The sequence below is a fragment of the Bos javanicus genome, chromosome 15 (genome assembly GCF_032452875.1).
Source record: "Bos javanicus breed banteng chromosome 15, ARS-OSU_banteng_1.0, whole genome shotgun sequence".
In the NCBI taxonomy this organism is placed as follows: domain Eukaryota; kingdom Metazoa; phylum Chordata; class Mammalia; order Artiodactyla; family Bovidae; genus Bos; species Bos javanicus.
Genome location: NC_083882.1, coordinates 75,494,775 through 75,513,425, shown reverse-complemented (window position 1 = coordinate 75,513,425; position 18,651 = coordinate 75,494,775). Strand labels below are relative to the sequence as shown.

Genomic DNA, 18,651 nt, shown 5'->3' with positions numbered 1-18,651 from the left:
GCAACTTAGCAGCATGCAAAGAGGCTAACCTAGACATGAACTTGAACTCTGACCTCTGCTACGCCCAGAAACACAGAATGAAGAACTTTTAAAGGGGCCTCTGAGATTATTCAAGCCATGGATTCCTGACTTGGTGTCGATGAATTCCCTAAAACGTGTACAGCATTTTATGAATATTGGTATATGAGAATAACCTCCTCGGTGACTAAGGAGGCTCAAGAACCACGATCTAAGCCATCCCCACACCTCCCCACCACCATTTAACCAACAATGGAATTAGTACAGTCGGCCCTATCTACGTACCTGGTTCGATCCCTGGTCAGGGAACTAGATCCCACATGCTGCAACTAAAGAGACTGCCACATGCCACAAAAGACCTGGCACAGCCAAATAAATAAATACACTGTTTAAAGTACACAGGAAGGTACGTGTAGGTCGTTTGCAAACACCACCATTTTATATAAAGGACTTGAGCATCCATGGATTTGGGTATCAATGGAGGTCCCTGGCACCAATCCCCATCAATTCTGAGGAAAAACTTTACATGCTGCCTTTTATTATTCTAATTATCAAATTTCATAAGGCCCTGGGGACCTGGGAAATGAAGTATGCTTACACACAACCACAAATTCCACATCTGTAATCTCATTCATCACCCCCAGTCAGTCCTGAGACCCACATGAAGCTAACTAGAGATAATCAGGCTGCAACGGGCTCATCACCTGCTAGGCACCAGGCATGCCACAAGCATGAACACTCACAATTCATGGGGGATGTTCCCCTAGACTGGGGGTGGGGTCTCCATTTGATGGATCAGAGAAATAGAGCTCAGACAGAACGGCGACTAGCCCAAAGACACACTTCCCTCAAGTGGGAGGAAAGAGATTCCAGAGCCCTGTCACCAATGCAGACACCTCCTCCCTTTCCAAGTCCCTCTGCTCTGCCTGGAAAGGGAACTGGCCCTGGATCCAGCCGCAGAAAGGACCACCCCCTACCCTGCACACACTCGGCCTCACTCTCTGCGGTAATAAATCTGGCTGTTGGAGAAACTGGTGAAATGAGTCCTTGGGCCAGGACTTGAGGACTAGTGTGAGGAGACTGGTCTCCTCACTATGCCTGACATGAGGGTCTCAGGGCAAGGGTTAGGGAGAGAGCCAGGAGAATCTGCCCATCTCGGGGGCAGCAAAAATGCAAATAAGAATGGGCATGTTGGACTTCCCTGGTGGTACAATGGATGGCAGCCTGCCTGTCAATGCAGGGGACATGGGTTCGATCCCTGGTCGTGGTGGATTCCACGTGCCTTGTAGCAGTTAAGCCTCTGCACCACAATTACTGAGCCCGCGCTCTAGAGCCCTCGAGCTGCAATTACTGAAGCCCATGCAGCCTAGAGCCCGCACTCCGCAACAAGAGAAACCACCGCAATGGGAAGTCCACACACCTCACCCGAAGAGCAGCCCCGCTCTCCTCAACTAGAGAAAACCCGCACGAGCAACAAAGAGCCAGTGCAACCAAAAACAAATCAATCAGTCAATATTATTTTTAAAAGAATGGGCATGTCGCCAGAGAGAAATCAGCTGGAAACAAACTGTGTACCTCACGCTACAGATCTGAAAGCTTCCCAAGGGGTCAGTGGTAAAGAATCTGCCTGTCAATGCAGGAGATGCAGGTTCGATCCCTGGGTCAGGAAGATCCCCTGGAGAAGGAAATGGCAACCCAATTCAGTATTCTGGCCTGGGAAATACCATGGACAGAGGAGCCTGGTGGGCTACAGTCCGTCCATGGGGTCGTGAAAAGTGGGACATGACTGAACCAACAGACACAGGCTTCCCTTGTGGTTCAGACAGTAAAGAATCTACCTGTCAATGCAGGAGATGAAGGTTCGATCCCTGGGTCAGGAAGATCCCCTGGAGAAGGAAATGGCTACCCATTCCAGTATTCTTGCCTGGAGAATCCTATGGACAGACGAATCCAACGGGCTGCAGTCAGTCCACGGGGTCGAGAGGAGTGAGGCACGCCTGAGCAACGGAACAGCAGCAGCTCTGGGCTTGTGACTGAGTTGGCACCTGCTGCTGCTGCTAAGTCGCTTCAGTCGTGTCTGACTTGTGCAACCCCATGGACAGCAGCCCACCAGGCTCCTCCATCCACAGGATTCTCCAGGCAAGATAACTGGAGTGGGTTGCCATTTCCTTCTCCAAGTTGGCACGTGTGGGAGACTGAATTGGTCCAGCTCTCGCCCTTCCCTGTTACCCTGGCCATGAGACTCTGCACTACACTCTGTCTTACAGGTGGCCTCTAATTCTTCACTCCTTGACTTTGGGTTCGGTCATCTGACTTGTTTGGCCAATGGGATGGTAATAAGCAAGATGCAAACACAGGCTTGACATGGGCTTGTGAGGCCCTGCCTGCAGGGCCTCTGCCTCCACAGAAGAAGAGCTTCCCCAGGGAGTCCCTGGAGTCTGGGCCCAGAACAGACACACTTGGAGCAGACCTGGCCCTCGGTGAAGAGCCGGGTTCACCCTGTGCCTGGAGGCTGAGCAGCACCGAGGAGCGCAGCTAAACCAGCCCAACCACAGGCAACCAGCGGACACACCAGAATCAGTGAGGAGCTGCAATCAGCCGGCAGATACCCCAGCAAGGATAAACGATTGCTGTTCTATATGCCGGCGCCTGCGGGCTAAATCCAGCCCGCCACCTGTTCTGTATAGCCCACCATCTGAGAATGGTTTGTACATTTCTAGATGGTTGAAAATAACTCAAAAGAAGACTATTTTATCATGTGAAAATTACATGGAATTCAAATTTCAGCCTCCATAAACAAAGTCTTAGAATACACACACCTCTGGCTGTTCTCACACTAATGGATGGCAGAGTTGAGTAGTCTGACAGACACATATGGGCCACAAAGCCTAAAAGACTTACTATCTGGCCATTTACACAAACATTTACAGACCCTCATTCTATTGCACTGCATTTGGAGGTAGCTTGTTACACTGTAACAGCTGACTGACTGTACAACTATTACTACTTGCCATGAGCTAATGACAAAAGAACAAACTTTAATATGTAAATAATGCATCCTGGCAAAGACGAAGAAACACTGCGGCAGTTGTATTAACAAAAGATCGCCCAGTGTTTTAAATAGAGACAAACAAATAAAGAAAATAAAAGTGTCACATGGCACACAAAAGCAGAGAGGCATGCTAAACTCAGAAGAATCTGTGTCGAAGTCCTCACTGTCGTATTCACCCTATAAACTGCGATTTAGTTTCAGTAACACATGATCCAACACAGGACACTGATTTTGTTCATTTGAATTACGTTGGTTTGTGTAGTTCTGTTCATTTTATATTCGTAAGTTTGTCTTGGTTTAATAGTTGTTTAAAAGCTGTGTGAAATGTTGTATTTATTTAGTTTCTATGTTTAAACCTTTTAAAGTAACTTTAGAGTAAAATTAATATAATCATAAATAATTGGGACTCCATAAATGATAAACGCAAAAGTTGGACATGACTGAGCAACTGAACTGAACTGAAACGATAGAAGTCAGACACCTGACCAACACGTCCTTGAAAAAATGTTCAGCATCACCAATCATCATGGAAATGCAAATTAAAACCACAATGAGATATCACTGCACACCTGTCAGAATGGTTTTCATCAAAAAGACAAGAAATACCAAGCGCTGACCAGGATGAGGACCAAAGGGCACCCCTGAGCGCTGTTTCAGGAACGTAAATTGCTGCAGCCACTATGGGAACCAGTATGGAAGCTCCTGCTGCTGCTGCTGCTGAGTCGCTCAGTCGTGTCCGACTCTGTGCGACCCCATAGACGGCAGCCCACCAGGCTCCCCCGTCCCTGGGATTCTCCAGGCAAGAGTGCTGGAGTGGATTGCCATTTCCTTCTCCAAGGGATCTTCCCCACCCAGGAATCAAACCCAGGTCTCCCACATTGCAGGCAGACGCTTTACCGTCTGAGCCACCAGGGAAGCCTCCAATATAACCCAAGTGAGAAACAATTGCAGTAGAAGTGCTGAGGAGGCAAGGAAAGTTGAAGGTCAAGTTAGCAGTTGGTTTATATTGAAAATTCAGAATAGTTTTTCATGTTTTATTTTTGTTCCATATAGTAGATTTTAAGAATTATAGACTCAGTTCCAGCCAAAACTAGTTAACTAGAGTATTTTTGTGGAGAGTGGGGATATCTTTGGTTTGGTTCATGATTTAATAACAAAACTACCAGCATTTGCAAAAGTTATACAAGTCATGCCATTTAATGCTTCTGACATTAAGAGGAGCCTTAGGGTTGAGGCCCATATTTTCATTCCTAGAAAAGCTGACACTGTCATTCAACAGTGTTCTAAGATCCATAACATCTTAGAACGTGAGCAAAGCAACTGTTTTCCAGCATCATCTTCACTTTCCGTCTCAGCACACCTTGTACCTCTCTCACCCTATTACAGGGCACCCTGTGCCCTATTACCACCCCCACCTCAACATTACACACGTGCCCTTGGACCCTTGGACATGCTATCCCCACTGCTTGTGACTCCGTGTTCCCTCGGTTCCTGACTCTACTGGCCACTCACTTTAACTCACCCCTCAAAACCTAGTTCAGGCTTAGAAGCAAGGACACCCCAGGAGCAATGTGCACATCTAGTGCCAGAGATTTGGTTTCTAGAGACTATTTCTCACTAAATCACGTTTGAGCTCCTAAGAGAGATGACTAGAACATCTTCTTTGGGACTTTCCTGGCAGTCCAATGGTTACAATGCTGTGCTTCCGCTGCAGGGGGCAAAGTTCAATTCCTGGTCAGGGAACTAAAGATCCTGCATGCCCTGTGTTGGGGCAAAAAAAAAAAAAACCACAAAACTTTGCATGAGAAAGTAAGAAAACAGTAAAAGGACAAGAAGCCAGTCTGAATGGGTTTTTGCTGGCCAACTCTAGGGCAATTTAAAGCTCAAAACGCATAATGAGAGGAATGGACCATAGCACAATGAAGGAAAAAAACATCCGTGAGTCCATACTGGTAGTAAAAATAACCTTAAGGGATGGGGTGGGGGAGAAAGTTGAGCACTTCTTCGAAACAGAAGAATATTCAGTCGTAAGTGTAGAAGGAATGATTAAAAATCCTTTCAAGCCATGAAAAATAATTGATATAGGCAAGAATCACCAATAGTTGCTGAAAGCACTGAGTTAAAGGGAAGACAAACGGACACCACAGGCTCTCGCTATCTGCAGTGAGAGACACAACATACCCAGTGCCAAAAATCTATAACCTGAATCGATCGGGAGGAAACAATCGGGCAAATCTAAACTGTGGAAGGGTCTGCAAAGAACTGTCCTGAACTCTTTCAAAGTAGCAATACTGTGAACGAGAAACACAATCTGGGCAGCTGTTCCAGAATAAAGCAGACTAGTGAGACGTGACAACCAAATGCGATGTGTGATGCTTGAGTGGGTCCTGAATGGCGGGAAGACTATCCGGGCCATCCTCAGGGCAATTGGGAAAATCTGAATAAGGACTATAGTTGAGACAGTACTGTATCCTGAGTATAATAACTATACTCTGATTACATAGGACAGGGATCAACAAACTACCGCTGGCAGGTCAAATCCAACCCCTCATCTGTTTTCACAGCCTGTGAGTTAAGCATGGTTCTGCTTGTTTTTCATAACTGAAACCTTTTCCATATAATTTCATTTGTATGATTTTCAGAACTTATATAAATTCAAATTTCATTTGAAATTATACAGAATTCACATCAGTGTTTATAAATAAAGTTTTATTGGAACCCAGCGACACTTGCTCATTCATGTACTGTCTGTGAATGCTTTCACAGTACAACTGCAGAGCTGGATAATGGTGACAGACGCTGCATGGCCACGAAGCCTGATACCTGGATCTAGGTCTCAAATAGTTCAGGAAAAAAAAAAAAAGAATGTGTGTGTGTGTGTGTGTGCGCCTGGAGGTAGCTATGCTGTGCTGCGTGGTGCTTAGTCATTCAGTTGTGTCTGACTCTTTGCAATCCCATAGACTGTAGCCCACCAGGCTCCTCTGTCCAGGCAAGACTACTGGAGTGGGTTGCCATTCCCTTCTCCAGGGGAGCTTCCCGACCCAGGGATCGAACCTGGGTCTCCTGCACTGCAGGCAGATTCTTTACCATCTGAGCCCCCAGGGAAGCCAGGACACACAGAGAGAGACTGAAGCAATTGTTATAAAATGTTAGCAACAGGCGGGGCTAGATGCAGGGTGTGTGGCTCCTGATCATACAATTCTTATGCTTTTGCAGAGCTTGAAATTTCAGAATAAAGAGTAAATAAGCATGAAACTCAGTTGCTCAGATTCTCAAACACACCCAGAAGCCCGACCTGCTTCAAATGTGCATTCTTCCGTTCCTGGACCAGCCCGTTACTCTTCTCTTCCCTTCTCTGAGCCCTGCCCACCCCCAAGCCCGGTCAGACCTGCCTGCCTCCCCTGACGTCTTGCGCTGTTGCAACCATCTGCTCACACTTCATCTCTCCCATCAACCCGGGGGTTTTCAGATTCTGTTCTGGAGGGCGTGTCACAAGCCTTTGCACACCCAATCTTTTAAGTTTTAAAATAAATCTCCACTTTATGATGGAAGCTGAAATGGAAAACCCCGAAGTCACATTTCACGTCTGCTTCTCCCTAGAACAGTAGGAATCTGGCAGGCGGAGAGACCAGCTGACAGCAGGGGAGCGATCCCACCGCACGGTGTCCTCTTTAAAAGGGGCCCTGGGAAGCCTCCCGCCCAGGATCCACCCGGAGAAGCAGGCCTCCTCGGGAGCTACCTGCAACTTCTTATGCTATGGCCAGAAAGCACTGGTAGCCGAGTCAGCTTGCCTCTTCCCAGTGGCCGCCAAATTTGGAACCTCTATAGCTAAAAGTGCACACACAGGTCATCATGGTATGCATTTTTAGCCTCATTCCTGGCTCCATTTAGGATCTCCACCCTTGTTTTTCTTTCTTCTCTCTCTCCTAGTTTTAATATGCTATCGTGTTATATTTTATAGATCCTGCTAGGCTGCCCTAAATCCCTTCTGGAACCAGACTGGGCCTCAGTGAAACATTTAAATAGAAACCCTGTGCTGGACTCCTCTTTCTTCTGCCTCTTTCCGAAACCACATGGCTGCCTGGTACTCCCCAGGCACCTCATGCCTGCAGCATCGTCTCCGGCCTGTAGTGTCTGAGGGCAGCCTGGCAAGCCTGGCAATGATTTATGGAGTCTGTATATTTCCAGGGAGAAGAGAAAGTAGAGGAAGGGGCATTTCTTTTCCAAACATCCAGAAGTGAAGGCAAAACTCCTTCCGAGGGACTTCCTGGTGGTGCAGTGGATGGGAGCCCACCCCCGTGCAGAGGACATAGGTTTGATCCCTAGTACGGGAGGATTCCACATACTGCAGAGCACCTGGGCCCATGTGCCACGACTACTGAGCCTATGTACTACAGCTACTGATGCCAGCATGCCCAGGAGCCCACACGCTGAAACTACTGAGCCTGTGCGCTGTAACTACTGAAGCCTGGGCACCTAGAGTCCGTGCTACACAATAAGCCACCACAATAAGCCCGCACGCTGCAACCAAGAGTGGCCCCTGCTCCCGGCAACTACAGAAGCCTGGAGCAGCAACGAAGACCCAGTGCAGCCGAAAATAATAAATAAAACTCCTCCCGAGGAGGTCAGGCCTTGAAGGAGAGATAGAAAGTGGAAATGGCCATTTGGTTCATCTCAATCTGGGCCCCACACCTCCATCACACTGTAGCCAATGGGACCAGCTTGCCTCCACGCTGAGGTGAGATGGAGAGGAACCTTGTACTGGGCTGGAAGGATGAGAGGAAGAAAGTCAACCGAGGCCAGGAGGCAGGAATAGGCCAGACAAGTACGGGAGGAGGAGAGGACCAGGAGGCTGAATGAGAGAGTGGGTTCTAGAGTCAGACTGCTCAGGTTCGACTCTCAGCTCAGTTACTCAGTAGCTGTTCAGCTGTGTGCAGAATGACTTCTCCTCTCCAGGCCTCAGGCTTCTCAGCAGAGTAATGGTTAGACTAATATCTGCTTCACAAGGGCATCGCTAGGATCAAATAGGATCATGATGTGAAGTGTCGAGCACAGAGCCAGATACATAGTGGGCACTCAATAAACATAAACGGCTATGCTTATCCTTAGAGCACCATCATTGCTTCCACTGAGACTCTACATACTGAGTTATGGGAGGAAATGTGTTCTGTTGGATGGAGGCCAGGGCTTTGGAAGGCAGGCAGAAGGTCAAGAACAGACAAGATCAAGTATGGCTTTGGGACAGGATCTGACACGTGAATGCAGTTTACTCAGGAAGTGGGGCTTCTAGATCCTGGTCCAAAATTGGGGCCATGGTTCAGGCCATTTGTCCTTTCTCACACCGAGCCAACCCATCGTTTGAGCAAGCTGTTCCTCATTCCTGCTTTGCCCCAGCTGAGGCCCCAGTTGAGAACACACACACCCACCCACACAGGCACTGCTCAAGCCATTTTGTACTTCTGTTCTCTCCAGGCCTTCAACACCTCTCGTGTCCCTGGATCACCAAAGTCAAAGTCTCCATGTGGTATGGTGACCTCCAGCCACACCGTCCCTACACCCATGCCGGTGGCACAGCTCAGAGGCCCTTGGGAGGAACCTCCAAGGAAGCAACATAGCTGCCTCTGGCCACGCCCCTAACTGAGGGCCACGCCCACCCTTGACAGGAAGAGCTGGTCTAGGACCAGGCTGCAAACTCCAGACCTTGCTATTCTCCCTTTTCTTTAGACCCCAGACCCATGCCAGGCCATGAACCTGGGGAAGATGCCTGCTTTAGAGATCCCAAGCTTGCCTGGCTGGGATGTCCCAGGAGTAGACTCTGGTGGGAAAGAAAGGGATCTCCCCTAGCCCTTCCCTGGGTATGAGATTTTCTCCCCTGAGACTTTCCCACAGGCTGAGAAGGCATCGGCCTCCTCTACTGAACTCCTACCCATCCTTCAAAACCCATCCCCAATCTGCCCAGCCAAAACCGACTCCTCTTCTCCCCGCCCCTCCTGTCTACTGCAGCACCACGACTACCAGCAACGCCCTGGGCTGGGAACAGGCCTCCCCCCCTCATCTCCCTTGGCCCCTGCTGCCCATGGCGGGACCACAGACTCTATAAGAGCAGAGAGCAAACTTCGTGCATTTCTGTTACCTCTAGAGCTTCCTGTGCAGTACCTAGTACATGGGAGTTGTTCTATGAGGCTGAATTGAATAATTGAATTTAATCACACAACCACACATGTCTTCCCACGAAGGAACTCCTTAAAGCCCCAGGCATCACACATCCTATCTTTGAAGGAACCCAAGGTCTGCCAGGTACTACCTACAGGAGCTGGGGGTCGCTTACTGAACCTCTTCAGTCCCAGCACCCTCCATCTGAAGGGCAGCCACCTCCACCTGCGGGACCATCTTGAGGAAGAATGAGGTAAACACCTGGCATATAATAATTGATCAATGAGCAGCCAGACTTTGAAAACAAGCTGATCATCCTTGCTGGCTTCCCCTCCTCTCCTCCTACTCACACCTCAATCCACAGCAAGGTGGCAGCAACCGTCCCTGCCAAGAATACCAGGACCTGTGTGCCCCCCGAGCCAATGGGCTCTCGAGCCTCAAGCTTCTCGCCCTCTGCCCATCCCTTCCCAGGGCTTCAGCTGCATAAGTTTATATGTTTGGCCTTCCCCCCTAGGCTGCAGACCCACACACACCAATGTGCCTTGGGACAGCTCCATCTGGGCATCTCGTGGGCACCTCCACCTCTCCCCCTACCCCAGCCTGAACTCACTTTCTCCTCTGTCTCAAGATACCTCTCTCCACCTCTCCACATACTTTAGCAGCCATCCCCTCCCAAATACATAAGTTCACTGGATTAGAGTCCCACTACTGCTATAATGGAAGAAATATCAATAACCTCAGACATGTAGATGACACCACCCTTATGGCAGAAAGTGAAGAAGAACTAAAAAGCCTCTTGATGAAAATGAAAGAGCAGAGTGAAAAAGTTGGCTTAAAGCTCAACATTCAGAAAATGAAGATTATGGCATCTGGTCCCATCACTTCATGGGAAATAGATGGGGAAACAGTGGAAACAGTGTCAGACTTTATTTTTCTGGGCTCCAAAATCACTGCAGATGGTGATTGCAGTCATGAAATTAAAAGATGCTTACTCCTTGGAAGGAAAGTTATGACCAACCTAGATAGCATATTCAAAAGCAGAGACATTACTTTGCCAACAAAGGTCCGTCTAGTCAAGGCTATGGTTTTTCCTGTGGTCATGTATGGATGTGAGAGTTGGACTGTGAAGAAAGCTGAGTGCCGAAGAATTGATGCTTTTGAACTGTGATGTTGGAGAAGACTCTTGCGAGTCCCTTGGACTGCAAGGAGATCCAAGCAGTCCGTTCTAAAGGAGATCAGCCCTGGGTGTTCTTTGGAAGGAATGATGCTAAAGCTGAAAGTCCAGTACTTTGGCCACCTCATGCAAAGAGTTGACTCATTGGAAAAGACTCTGATGCTGGGAGGGATTGGGGGCAGGAGGAGAAGGGGCCGACAGAGGATGACATGGCTGGATGGCATCACTGACTCAGTGGATGTGAGTCTGGGTGAACTCCGGGAGTTGGTGATGGACAGGGAGGCCTGGCGTGCTGCAATTCACGGGGTCGCAAAGAGTCGGACACAACTGAGTGACTGAACTGAACTGAACTGACTGCTATAACAAATGGCCACAAACACAATGGCTAAAACAATACAAATGTGTTTTGCTTTTCTGGAAGTAAGGAATCCTAAAATCAGGTGTTGGCAGGGCTGAGTGTTTTTCAAAAGGTATGAGGGAAGAATCTGTTTCCTGGCCTTTCCTAGTTTCTGGAGGCGCCTGCGTGCCTTGGCTCCTGGCTCCTTCCCTATCTTCACGGCCAGCAGGACAGCATCTTCCAGTGTTTTCTTTCTGACGCTGCCTCTCCTGCCCTCCTCTTATAAAGATGCTTGTAACTGCACTGGTACCACCCATGTAACCCAAGACAATTTCTCCATCTCAAAATCCTTAACTTGATCACATGCGCAGTCCCTTTTACCATATAAGATAACACATTCACGGGGTCCAGGGGAAGAACCTGGCCATCTTTGGAGAATCATCATTTGATCAACTATAGCTAACTCCCTTCATCAGCTCCAAATCTCTAAGACAGTCCTCAAGGGACAGAAAAAACATTGACCTACCACCTCTCCACATCAAATGTCTCCATGTGAACCTTCTCAGGCAACATAAAAGCTTACCCATCATGCCTATTTCTACTGTATATTCAGACAGATTTCCTCCACTGGGTTTTTTAAGGAAGTTAAAGTCTCATTAACAAACTCCCTTAGGGACTTCCATGGCGATCCAATGGATAAGAATCCATCTACCAATGCAGGGAACATGGGTTTGATCCCTGGCCCAGGAAGATCCCACATGTCACTAGCAACTAAGCCTGTGCAACACAACTACGAAGCCAACGCACCTAGAGCCTGTGTCCCACAAGCCACCATCATGAGAAGCCTGCGCATCGCAACTACAGAATAGCCCTCACTCGCCCCAACTAGAGAAAGCCCACATGCAGCAATGAATGTGGTTCATTCATTCACCCGGTGAACAACACAGTCAAAAATAATTAATTTAAAATATAATCAAGGAAACCTAAGTAAAGTTAACCTGTGTCTGAGACTTAGAAGCCAACTCAGATGCATGTGTCTGAATAAAGGGCACCCCACTTTAAAAAATACAAAAACCTCCTTAACCCCAGTCTTCCCTTAGCCATCACCCTTCCTATGTCTCTCCTCCACTTCTTACTTCTCATCAAACTTCTGAAAGATGACTAAACCAGTCACCTCCATTCTAATGAGGTTCTTATTTCATTACTCTTCTTCAGGATTTCTCAACTCCCATCTATTGACAAGCGAGGCCACACCACTCTTTGTTGTAGGAGGCTGCCCTGTGTATTATCAAAGGTTTAGCAACATCCCCGGCTTCCCTGGTAGCTGAGACAGTAAAGAATCTGCCTGCAATGCAGGAGACCCAGGTTCGATCCCTGGGTCGGGAAGATCCCTTGGAGAAGGAAATGGCAATCCACTTTAGTATTCTTGTCTGGAGAATCCCATGAACAGAGAAGCCCGGTGGGCTACAATCCATGGGGTTGCAAAGAGTCGGACACAACTGAGTGACTTTCACTTTCGCTGGCCTCTTCCTTCTAGATCCCAAGTTGTGATGGCCAAAAAATGTCTCCAGATATTTACAAATATCCCAGAAAGGGGTGAGGAGGTATAAATTGCCCCAGGTTGGCAACCGTGGTCTATAGTATCAGCTCTTGCTAAAATCACCAGTGACTTCCCCGGCACTAAGTCCAGTGGTACTTTTGAGCCCTTTCCTCACTTGGCTTCTCAGCCCAGTTGGACACTGCTGGACATTCCGGCCATCCCACCTCTCAGGCGGCTCTTGCTGTGTCTCCCGTGCAGATCAAGCTCCCCTTCTGGACCGTTCACTGTTGAAGTTCCTCAAAGCTTAGCCCGTAGGCTTCTCCACCTCCCACTCAGCCCGTTCTCCCTGGGTGCTGCCCTCCAGCCCTCTGGCCCCACTGACCGCTTAGGCACAGGTGACTCATGAAGTGACATTTCTAGACCTCCTTTCCAAGATCCCAACCCATAATCTAACTTCCTAGTTGATATCACCACTTGGATATCTTGACATCACTCCAAGCTCAACAAGCCCCAAAAACCAAAATCAGGATCTTCCCCTCAACCCAGTCTCCTTCTGGTGTTCTCCATTTCTCACAGAAAGACACCATTCCTGACCTGGAGGCAGAAGAACACCGCAGGAGTTGTTCTTGATACTTCCCTCTCCCTTACTTAGGCCAGTCTCTTTCCAAGTCAGATCTCCCTCACCTTGGAAATATCCACAAAGCAGTTCACTTGTCTCTATGTCTCTGCCCACCCAAGCCCAAGCCTCCACCATCGCTGACTTAGAGAATGACCACATCCCTCTGACTGGGGTGCAGATGCTCATTCTTTTATCTATTTATTGGCCACAATGCTCAATATGTGGCATCTTAATTCCCTGACCAGGGATTGAACTCAGGCCCCCCTGCACTGGAAGGCAGAATCTTAACCACTGGACCACCAGGGAAGTCCCCTGGATGTCCATTCTTGACCAATGCCCCTACCCCATCAGTTCTCCAGCCTGCAGTCAAACTCACCTTTTTAAAACATAAATGAAAGTCCCTCATTGTTCTTAAAATGGAGAACAGAAGTCCCAGTCTGGCCTGCTGGGACCTACATGGCCACGTCTGTCTCTTCCAGATCCCTGGGTTTTCGGCACTCCAAGCGCAGTGGCCTTCCAGGTGGGCACACGCGCCATGGTCTCTCTTGCCACAGGACTGTTGCTCATACTGCCCCGTCCATCCTGACAGTCCTCATGATCGTCACTCGGTAGGAATTCTCTTCCTTCAATCACAGCTCAGCTATTAGGAAGCCTTACCTGACTTCTGGCCACATCAAATCCCTTTGTTGATCACTTTTCTCCTAGCCTCCCTGTCTCTTCATTACCTTTCAGAGTCATCATTTTACATTTACTTATCTTATTCTTTAGTTCATCTTCCCACGGTAAACTCTATGAGGGCAGCACTCATGTCTGATCTGGTCCACCATTGTGTCCCCAGAGTCAGCCCAGTACTTGGAACACAGGAGACCCTCATAAATGGTTAAGGAATGATTTTCCTACTTGTCCCATGTCCCCCTCATCTCTGTCCAAGTTTGATGCCTGAAATTCCTTTTCAAATCTGAAAATCCCTCTTCTTCATCTTTACATCCTGTCCATCAACAAATCTTAGGAATTTTCCTCTTTAAATCTCTTTCAAATGTCCCCACCTCTAGCACCTGAATTTAAGCTGCTATCTTTCCTTATGTGAATCTCCACTCCAGCCTTTGACCCAGAATCCCACTTCTCCATTCTGCAACCTTCCAGGTCACACTTCTGTCTGAAATGTTCCGATGGCTTACCTGGCCCGCAGGATGAAGGGCGTACTTTCACGGTCTATGGAACACAGCGTGATCTGGCCCCATCTCCCTCCCCGGCTGATTCTTGCCTCTCTGCCTCTCAGGCTCACTGCTGCTGTCCTACCAGACTTCCTGGGGTCCCTCTCTCTCAGCTCTTCTGTCTACAGGGAGCAATTTTTCATCCCCCTGTGACTAACTGCTACTCATTCTTTAAGTCTCAGATCAGAGGAACTCTTGCCCAAACCCCTTAAGTAGGCCAAGAACAATAACAGCAATAGCTGATATTCACTGCACGCTTGCTAGAGGCGAGCACGATTCTAAGAACTTTGCAGCATCGACGCATTTCATCTTCACCATCAGTTACAATTATCCTGTCGCAGAGAGGTTCAATGACTGGTCCAAGGTCACATTAGATAGTAACTAGCAAACCTGGCTGACATAACGAACGCAGGCTCCAGGCCCCAAATTCCAGAGCACTGTGAACGCTGCTGTCTCCCTAGAGCATCTTGTATTCTCTCTTAAGCCGCAACTGTCATATGTGAATGTATTTGTTCACTGCCCGCTCCCCCCACCAGACGGTCCACTCACTGAGGGCAGAGACTGTGCCTGTCTTGTTGGAGGCTTTACCTCCAGCTCTGGATTTTACTGCTTTTTTAGCTGAATGTCATGCTCTACATCCCCACAGCCCCCAGCCCCAGGTCATCCACTCCAGAGGAGGGCTTGGGGAAACCCTTTGTAAATGTCATACAATGGTCCTCCAGAAACACACTGGAGGATTCAGGGAGAAATTGCTCCATTGACGATTCTGCAGACTACTGACAGAGGCGGCTCCTCCGAATGGCCCTCAGCCACCAAGGGTCACAGGGGCAAAGGGACAGCAAGATCCATCATCCACTTGTCCAGCAGTGATGGCAGAAAAGCTCTGGGACCAGGCTGGGCCAGCATATGGCTCCCCCTGCTGGTTTCCTTCCATGTTCGCGGCACCCTTTACCGAGGCACAGCCCAGGAGACACTCACCAGCCACGAGAAGAAGCCAGCTGATTTGTCCTGGGTGGAGATCTGCCCCTCATAGGGGCCGAAGATGCGGCCCTTGGGGATGACCTCATTTATGCAACGCACGTCATTCTCCCCACTGGCTTCCTTGACCACCTCCATGCCCTGGGGGATGGTGAGGGCGGCCCGGTCTGGGATGCCCACGGGCACCGGCGTGTCAGACACAAACACTGGGGGACCGTGGTTCGGGCACTCATCCACAAAGTACTCCTGGCAGGACTCACAGACTGCAGGGATGGAAAGAGGAAAGAGCGCTTCAGTTGTTGCAGAGGGAGAGAGCCCCATGAGGTGGCTGAGGGGCTGATGAGAAACCCACCCTGAGCACAGTGTAGACCAGTGGCAAGCACACAGCGTGAGACTCACGAGTCCCAGCCCTGGCTCCACCCCCAGAGCCACAGGCCCCTGCATCTTCAGTAGCGATACCCCACCCGCCTCCCTGGCGACTCAAGGGGCACACCTGTCAATGCCAAGGAAGCCACTAGCCCCCTTTGTTTCAAATTTGACACAACAGAAGAAAGCCCATGACTGGAGTCAGATGGGTGTGCATCTGTGAGCCGGGGGAGCTGAGCCAGGAGATCCTTAACCCTCACCAAACCTACCAGTGTCCTCCCCTGGAGAATGGGACCAAATGATAGACAGCTCAGTGGTAAGGGTGAGGATTCACTGAGGCCTGGACCTGTGTCTTATGTACACAATAGGTGAGTGCCTATCGTCAGAGTTGCCTCTGCAAATCCCCTAAGCAGAGATGGGGTGGGGGTGGGGGTGATGGTCAGCATGGTCAGGAATAGCCCCAAGCTCCACTTACACCAGAAGTCCACTTGCTGGAAGCTTTTGGGCATGATGAGGTCACGTTTTCCCTTCAGTTTCCTGGGCTCCACTTCCATGACCGAGGGGTCTGATCTCCTAGAGCTGGCCAGGACAGGGGCCAGTAGAGAAAGCACAAAGCCATCAGAGTGAGAGGCTGGTGGGCAGAGAAGCCAAGAACTTGGCCCAAAGGCCACAAGGATGGGGCAGGTAGAGGAACCCCAGGCAGCCTGCTCGTCTGATGCAGCAGATAGTAGAAAGACAGGGGTCCTGAGACCTGGGTTCAGGCCTTCTTGGGTCACTGCTTGGGTTTTTCTAGAGCCCGTGCCCACCCCTGGTCCTAGGAGTTGCCCAGAGGAGGGCAAGAGAGAGCTCTCTTCCCAGGGTCTCCAATCAACCCAGCCGGGCGATGCCCCCCTCCTCCCTCGCCTGTCCCCACACTGGGGCCTCACCAGGGCTGGCCACACTCCTGGTCCCGGAGCGGAGAGCAGACCTCTGTCTTCACCACTGTCACCATCTCCCCCACCGCCGCCTTGGTCTGTGCCAAGCACTCCTTCATGTTCTCAGTCATTCTGTCCTGGGGGCGCGAAGGCGGGACGAGCGCAGGAAGAGGATCAAAGAGACAGGGGAAGAGGGGTGAGTGGCGAGAGGGCAAGCGGGGGGTCCCATGGAGTCTGGTTACCCTCCCTGCCATCCCTAGAGGAAGCGCTTGAGAACACAGACAACAAAAACAGCTGTAGCCGGGCCAAGAGGAAATGCCATTTCTACCCCGGGCTGGTCCTGGGGACGACTGGAGCCACCAGCCCCATGGGGTCAGGGGCCGGGAGGAGCTCAGGCCAGGAGGCAGGGCTTCGAAGCACAGCCTGGACCCCAAGCCCAGAGGGCAAAGGGTATGAGGGACCCATAGGAGCCTCCGCACAAAACTTTGCAGCGTGGGGAAACAGGGGGGGGATCCGCTCAAGTCCAGTGGGGGCCAAAGCGGGGCAGGCAGATGAAATGGGCCCTGAGCGCCTGGCTGCAGAGCCCCTCACCCAGGGCTGCCAGGGAATGCAGCCAGGCACGCTTTGCCAGCTCAGAGCAGGTACAGGCGGGGCCTGGTTTGAGGGGGTGGGGGGGTCCCCGCGTGGGCGGCCCTGACTCCAAGCCCCACCCAGCTCTCTCTAGGGGAGTCTCCCTAGCCCGCAGCTTACCGCCCTCCTCCACCACCGCGCTGGGCTTCAGCCCCTCCCTTGGCACCCCAGGGTCCTCATGCCAAGCCCGGGGACACTCTTCGGGTCAGGGCAGCGCTCAGCTCGGGCTGCGAGCGCGCTCGGCCCCGGGACTGGGCGAGCAGCGTGTGTGACTCACTACCCGGGGCCCCGCTGGCCACACCCCTGCTCCTCTGCTAATCAGCCCCCTGCTCCCCACCGGGGCCCCAAAGCCGCCGGCAGCGGGGAGGGGTGTGGGGAGACGTGCCGGCCTGCCCCCTTCTCCGAGCCGGCGGGGACGTGTTGGAGGGGGGCCGCGGGGAGGGGGGCGCGGGCGGCCCGGGTCCGGCCGAACCGCCCCGCCCCAGCCTCCCCCCACCACCCCCGGTCCCCCGGGCACCCCCGCCCCCGGAGCTCGCGGGTCGTCCCACCAACGGGTCCGGCGGGGAAAGTGTGAGACGCTGCGATTTGGCCCGCGCGGCGCACCGGCCGGGCGCAGGGGCGGCGCTGGGGACCGGGAAGGGCGCGGGCTCGCCCTCCGCCGCCTCTCACCAACCTTCGCGGCGGGGCGCTCCCGGGCCGGCCCGGCCCTGCCCGGCGCCCGCCCCCCGCCCGCCCGCCGGGCCCGGCATTCCTTGCGGGGGCATGTGGCTTCTTGCCGGCCCCGGGGGCACGTAGCTGGCTGGCGGCCGGGAGGGGGGCGCGCGGGGAGAGGGAGGAAGCGGGCGCTCGGGAGGGCCCCCCCCCGCCACTCCCCGCCTGGGAGGGATTCCAGCCCCTCCCGCGGGGCTCGGCCCCCACGCGGGCTGGGGGGCGCCCGGCGGGGCGTCTGGGGAGGACGAGAGCGCCTCGTGGCCCGCCGCGGGTCCCCCCCACCCCCAGCCTCCGCAGCCCACTCTGCACGGCCTACGGCACGGCCAGAGCGACGCCGCCGACACTCAAGTTGCCAGCCACGCACCGCAAGCCCGCCCCGTCCCCACCTGCGCGGCATCGGGTGGCGACCCGCATCTGCGAAGGGCCTCACGCCAGGATCTTGGCTGGCCAACCAAATGGCCCCCAGCCGCCAGTGATGGTGGCAGGGGTTGTGGGGGGAGGTGGGGCGGTGGTCACCGAGGCAGGAACCTGGGGCTGGAAGTGTGTCAAGTGACTCGCCCAAGGTCACACAAGCCATTCGTGGTGACGTCCTCACTGGAGCCTGGGGCCTCCTCTGAGTTCATTGGAAACAGGAGGACCCCCAAAGGTAAACATCTTGTCTGGACTGGTTCACTTCTATGCCACAACCTCAGCCCATTCTTCCAGAAGGATCATTGAAATCACCAATTCCAGGTGGGTTCTGGACTGCAGGGTGAACCCAATGCAATTTCAAGGGATCCCTGAATACCCCTGCTCTGAGGCTCACTTCTCAACTGGATGGACAACATGCACACACAACACATTCTGAGCCAGTTAGTCTAGAGTTTAGGAGTCTGGGCCCCCAGCATCCACCGCTGCTGCTGCTGCTAAGTCACTTCAGTCGTGTCCGACTCTGTGCGACCCCTT

The 18,651-nt window shown here is 51.7% G+C and overlaps 1 protein-coding gene across 9 annotated transcripts in view; it reads right to left on the bottom strand.

Annotated features, from left to right (window-relative positions):
* PRDM11 (PR/SET domain 11) overlaps nt 1-18,651 on the bottom strand; it is a 95,928-nt gene that overhangs the window by 39,042 nt on the left and 38,235 nt on the right. For 4 of the 9 annotated variants that reach the window (XM_061381229.1, XM_061381230.1, XM_061381232.1 and 1 more), the window contains exons 2-4: nt 16,378-16,502; nt 15,927-16,030; nt 15,086-15,348 (exon numbers count right to left, since the gene is read on the bottom strand). In XM_061381229.1, coding sequence (XP_061237213.1) covers nt 15,086-15,348; nt 15,927-16,030; nt 16,378-16,496 — 486 coding nt within the window. In that variant the 5' untranslated portion in view covers nt 16,497-16,502. The other 5 variants (XM_061381223.1, XM_061381228.1, XM_061381231.1 and 2 more) reach the window with 5 other exon arrangements.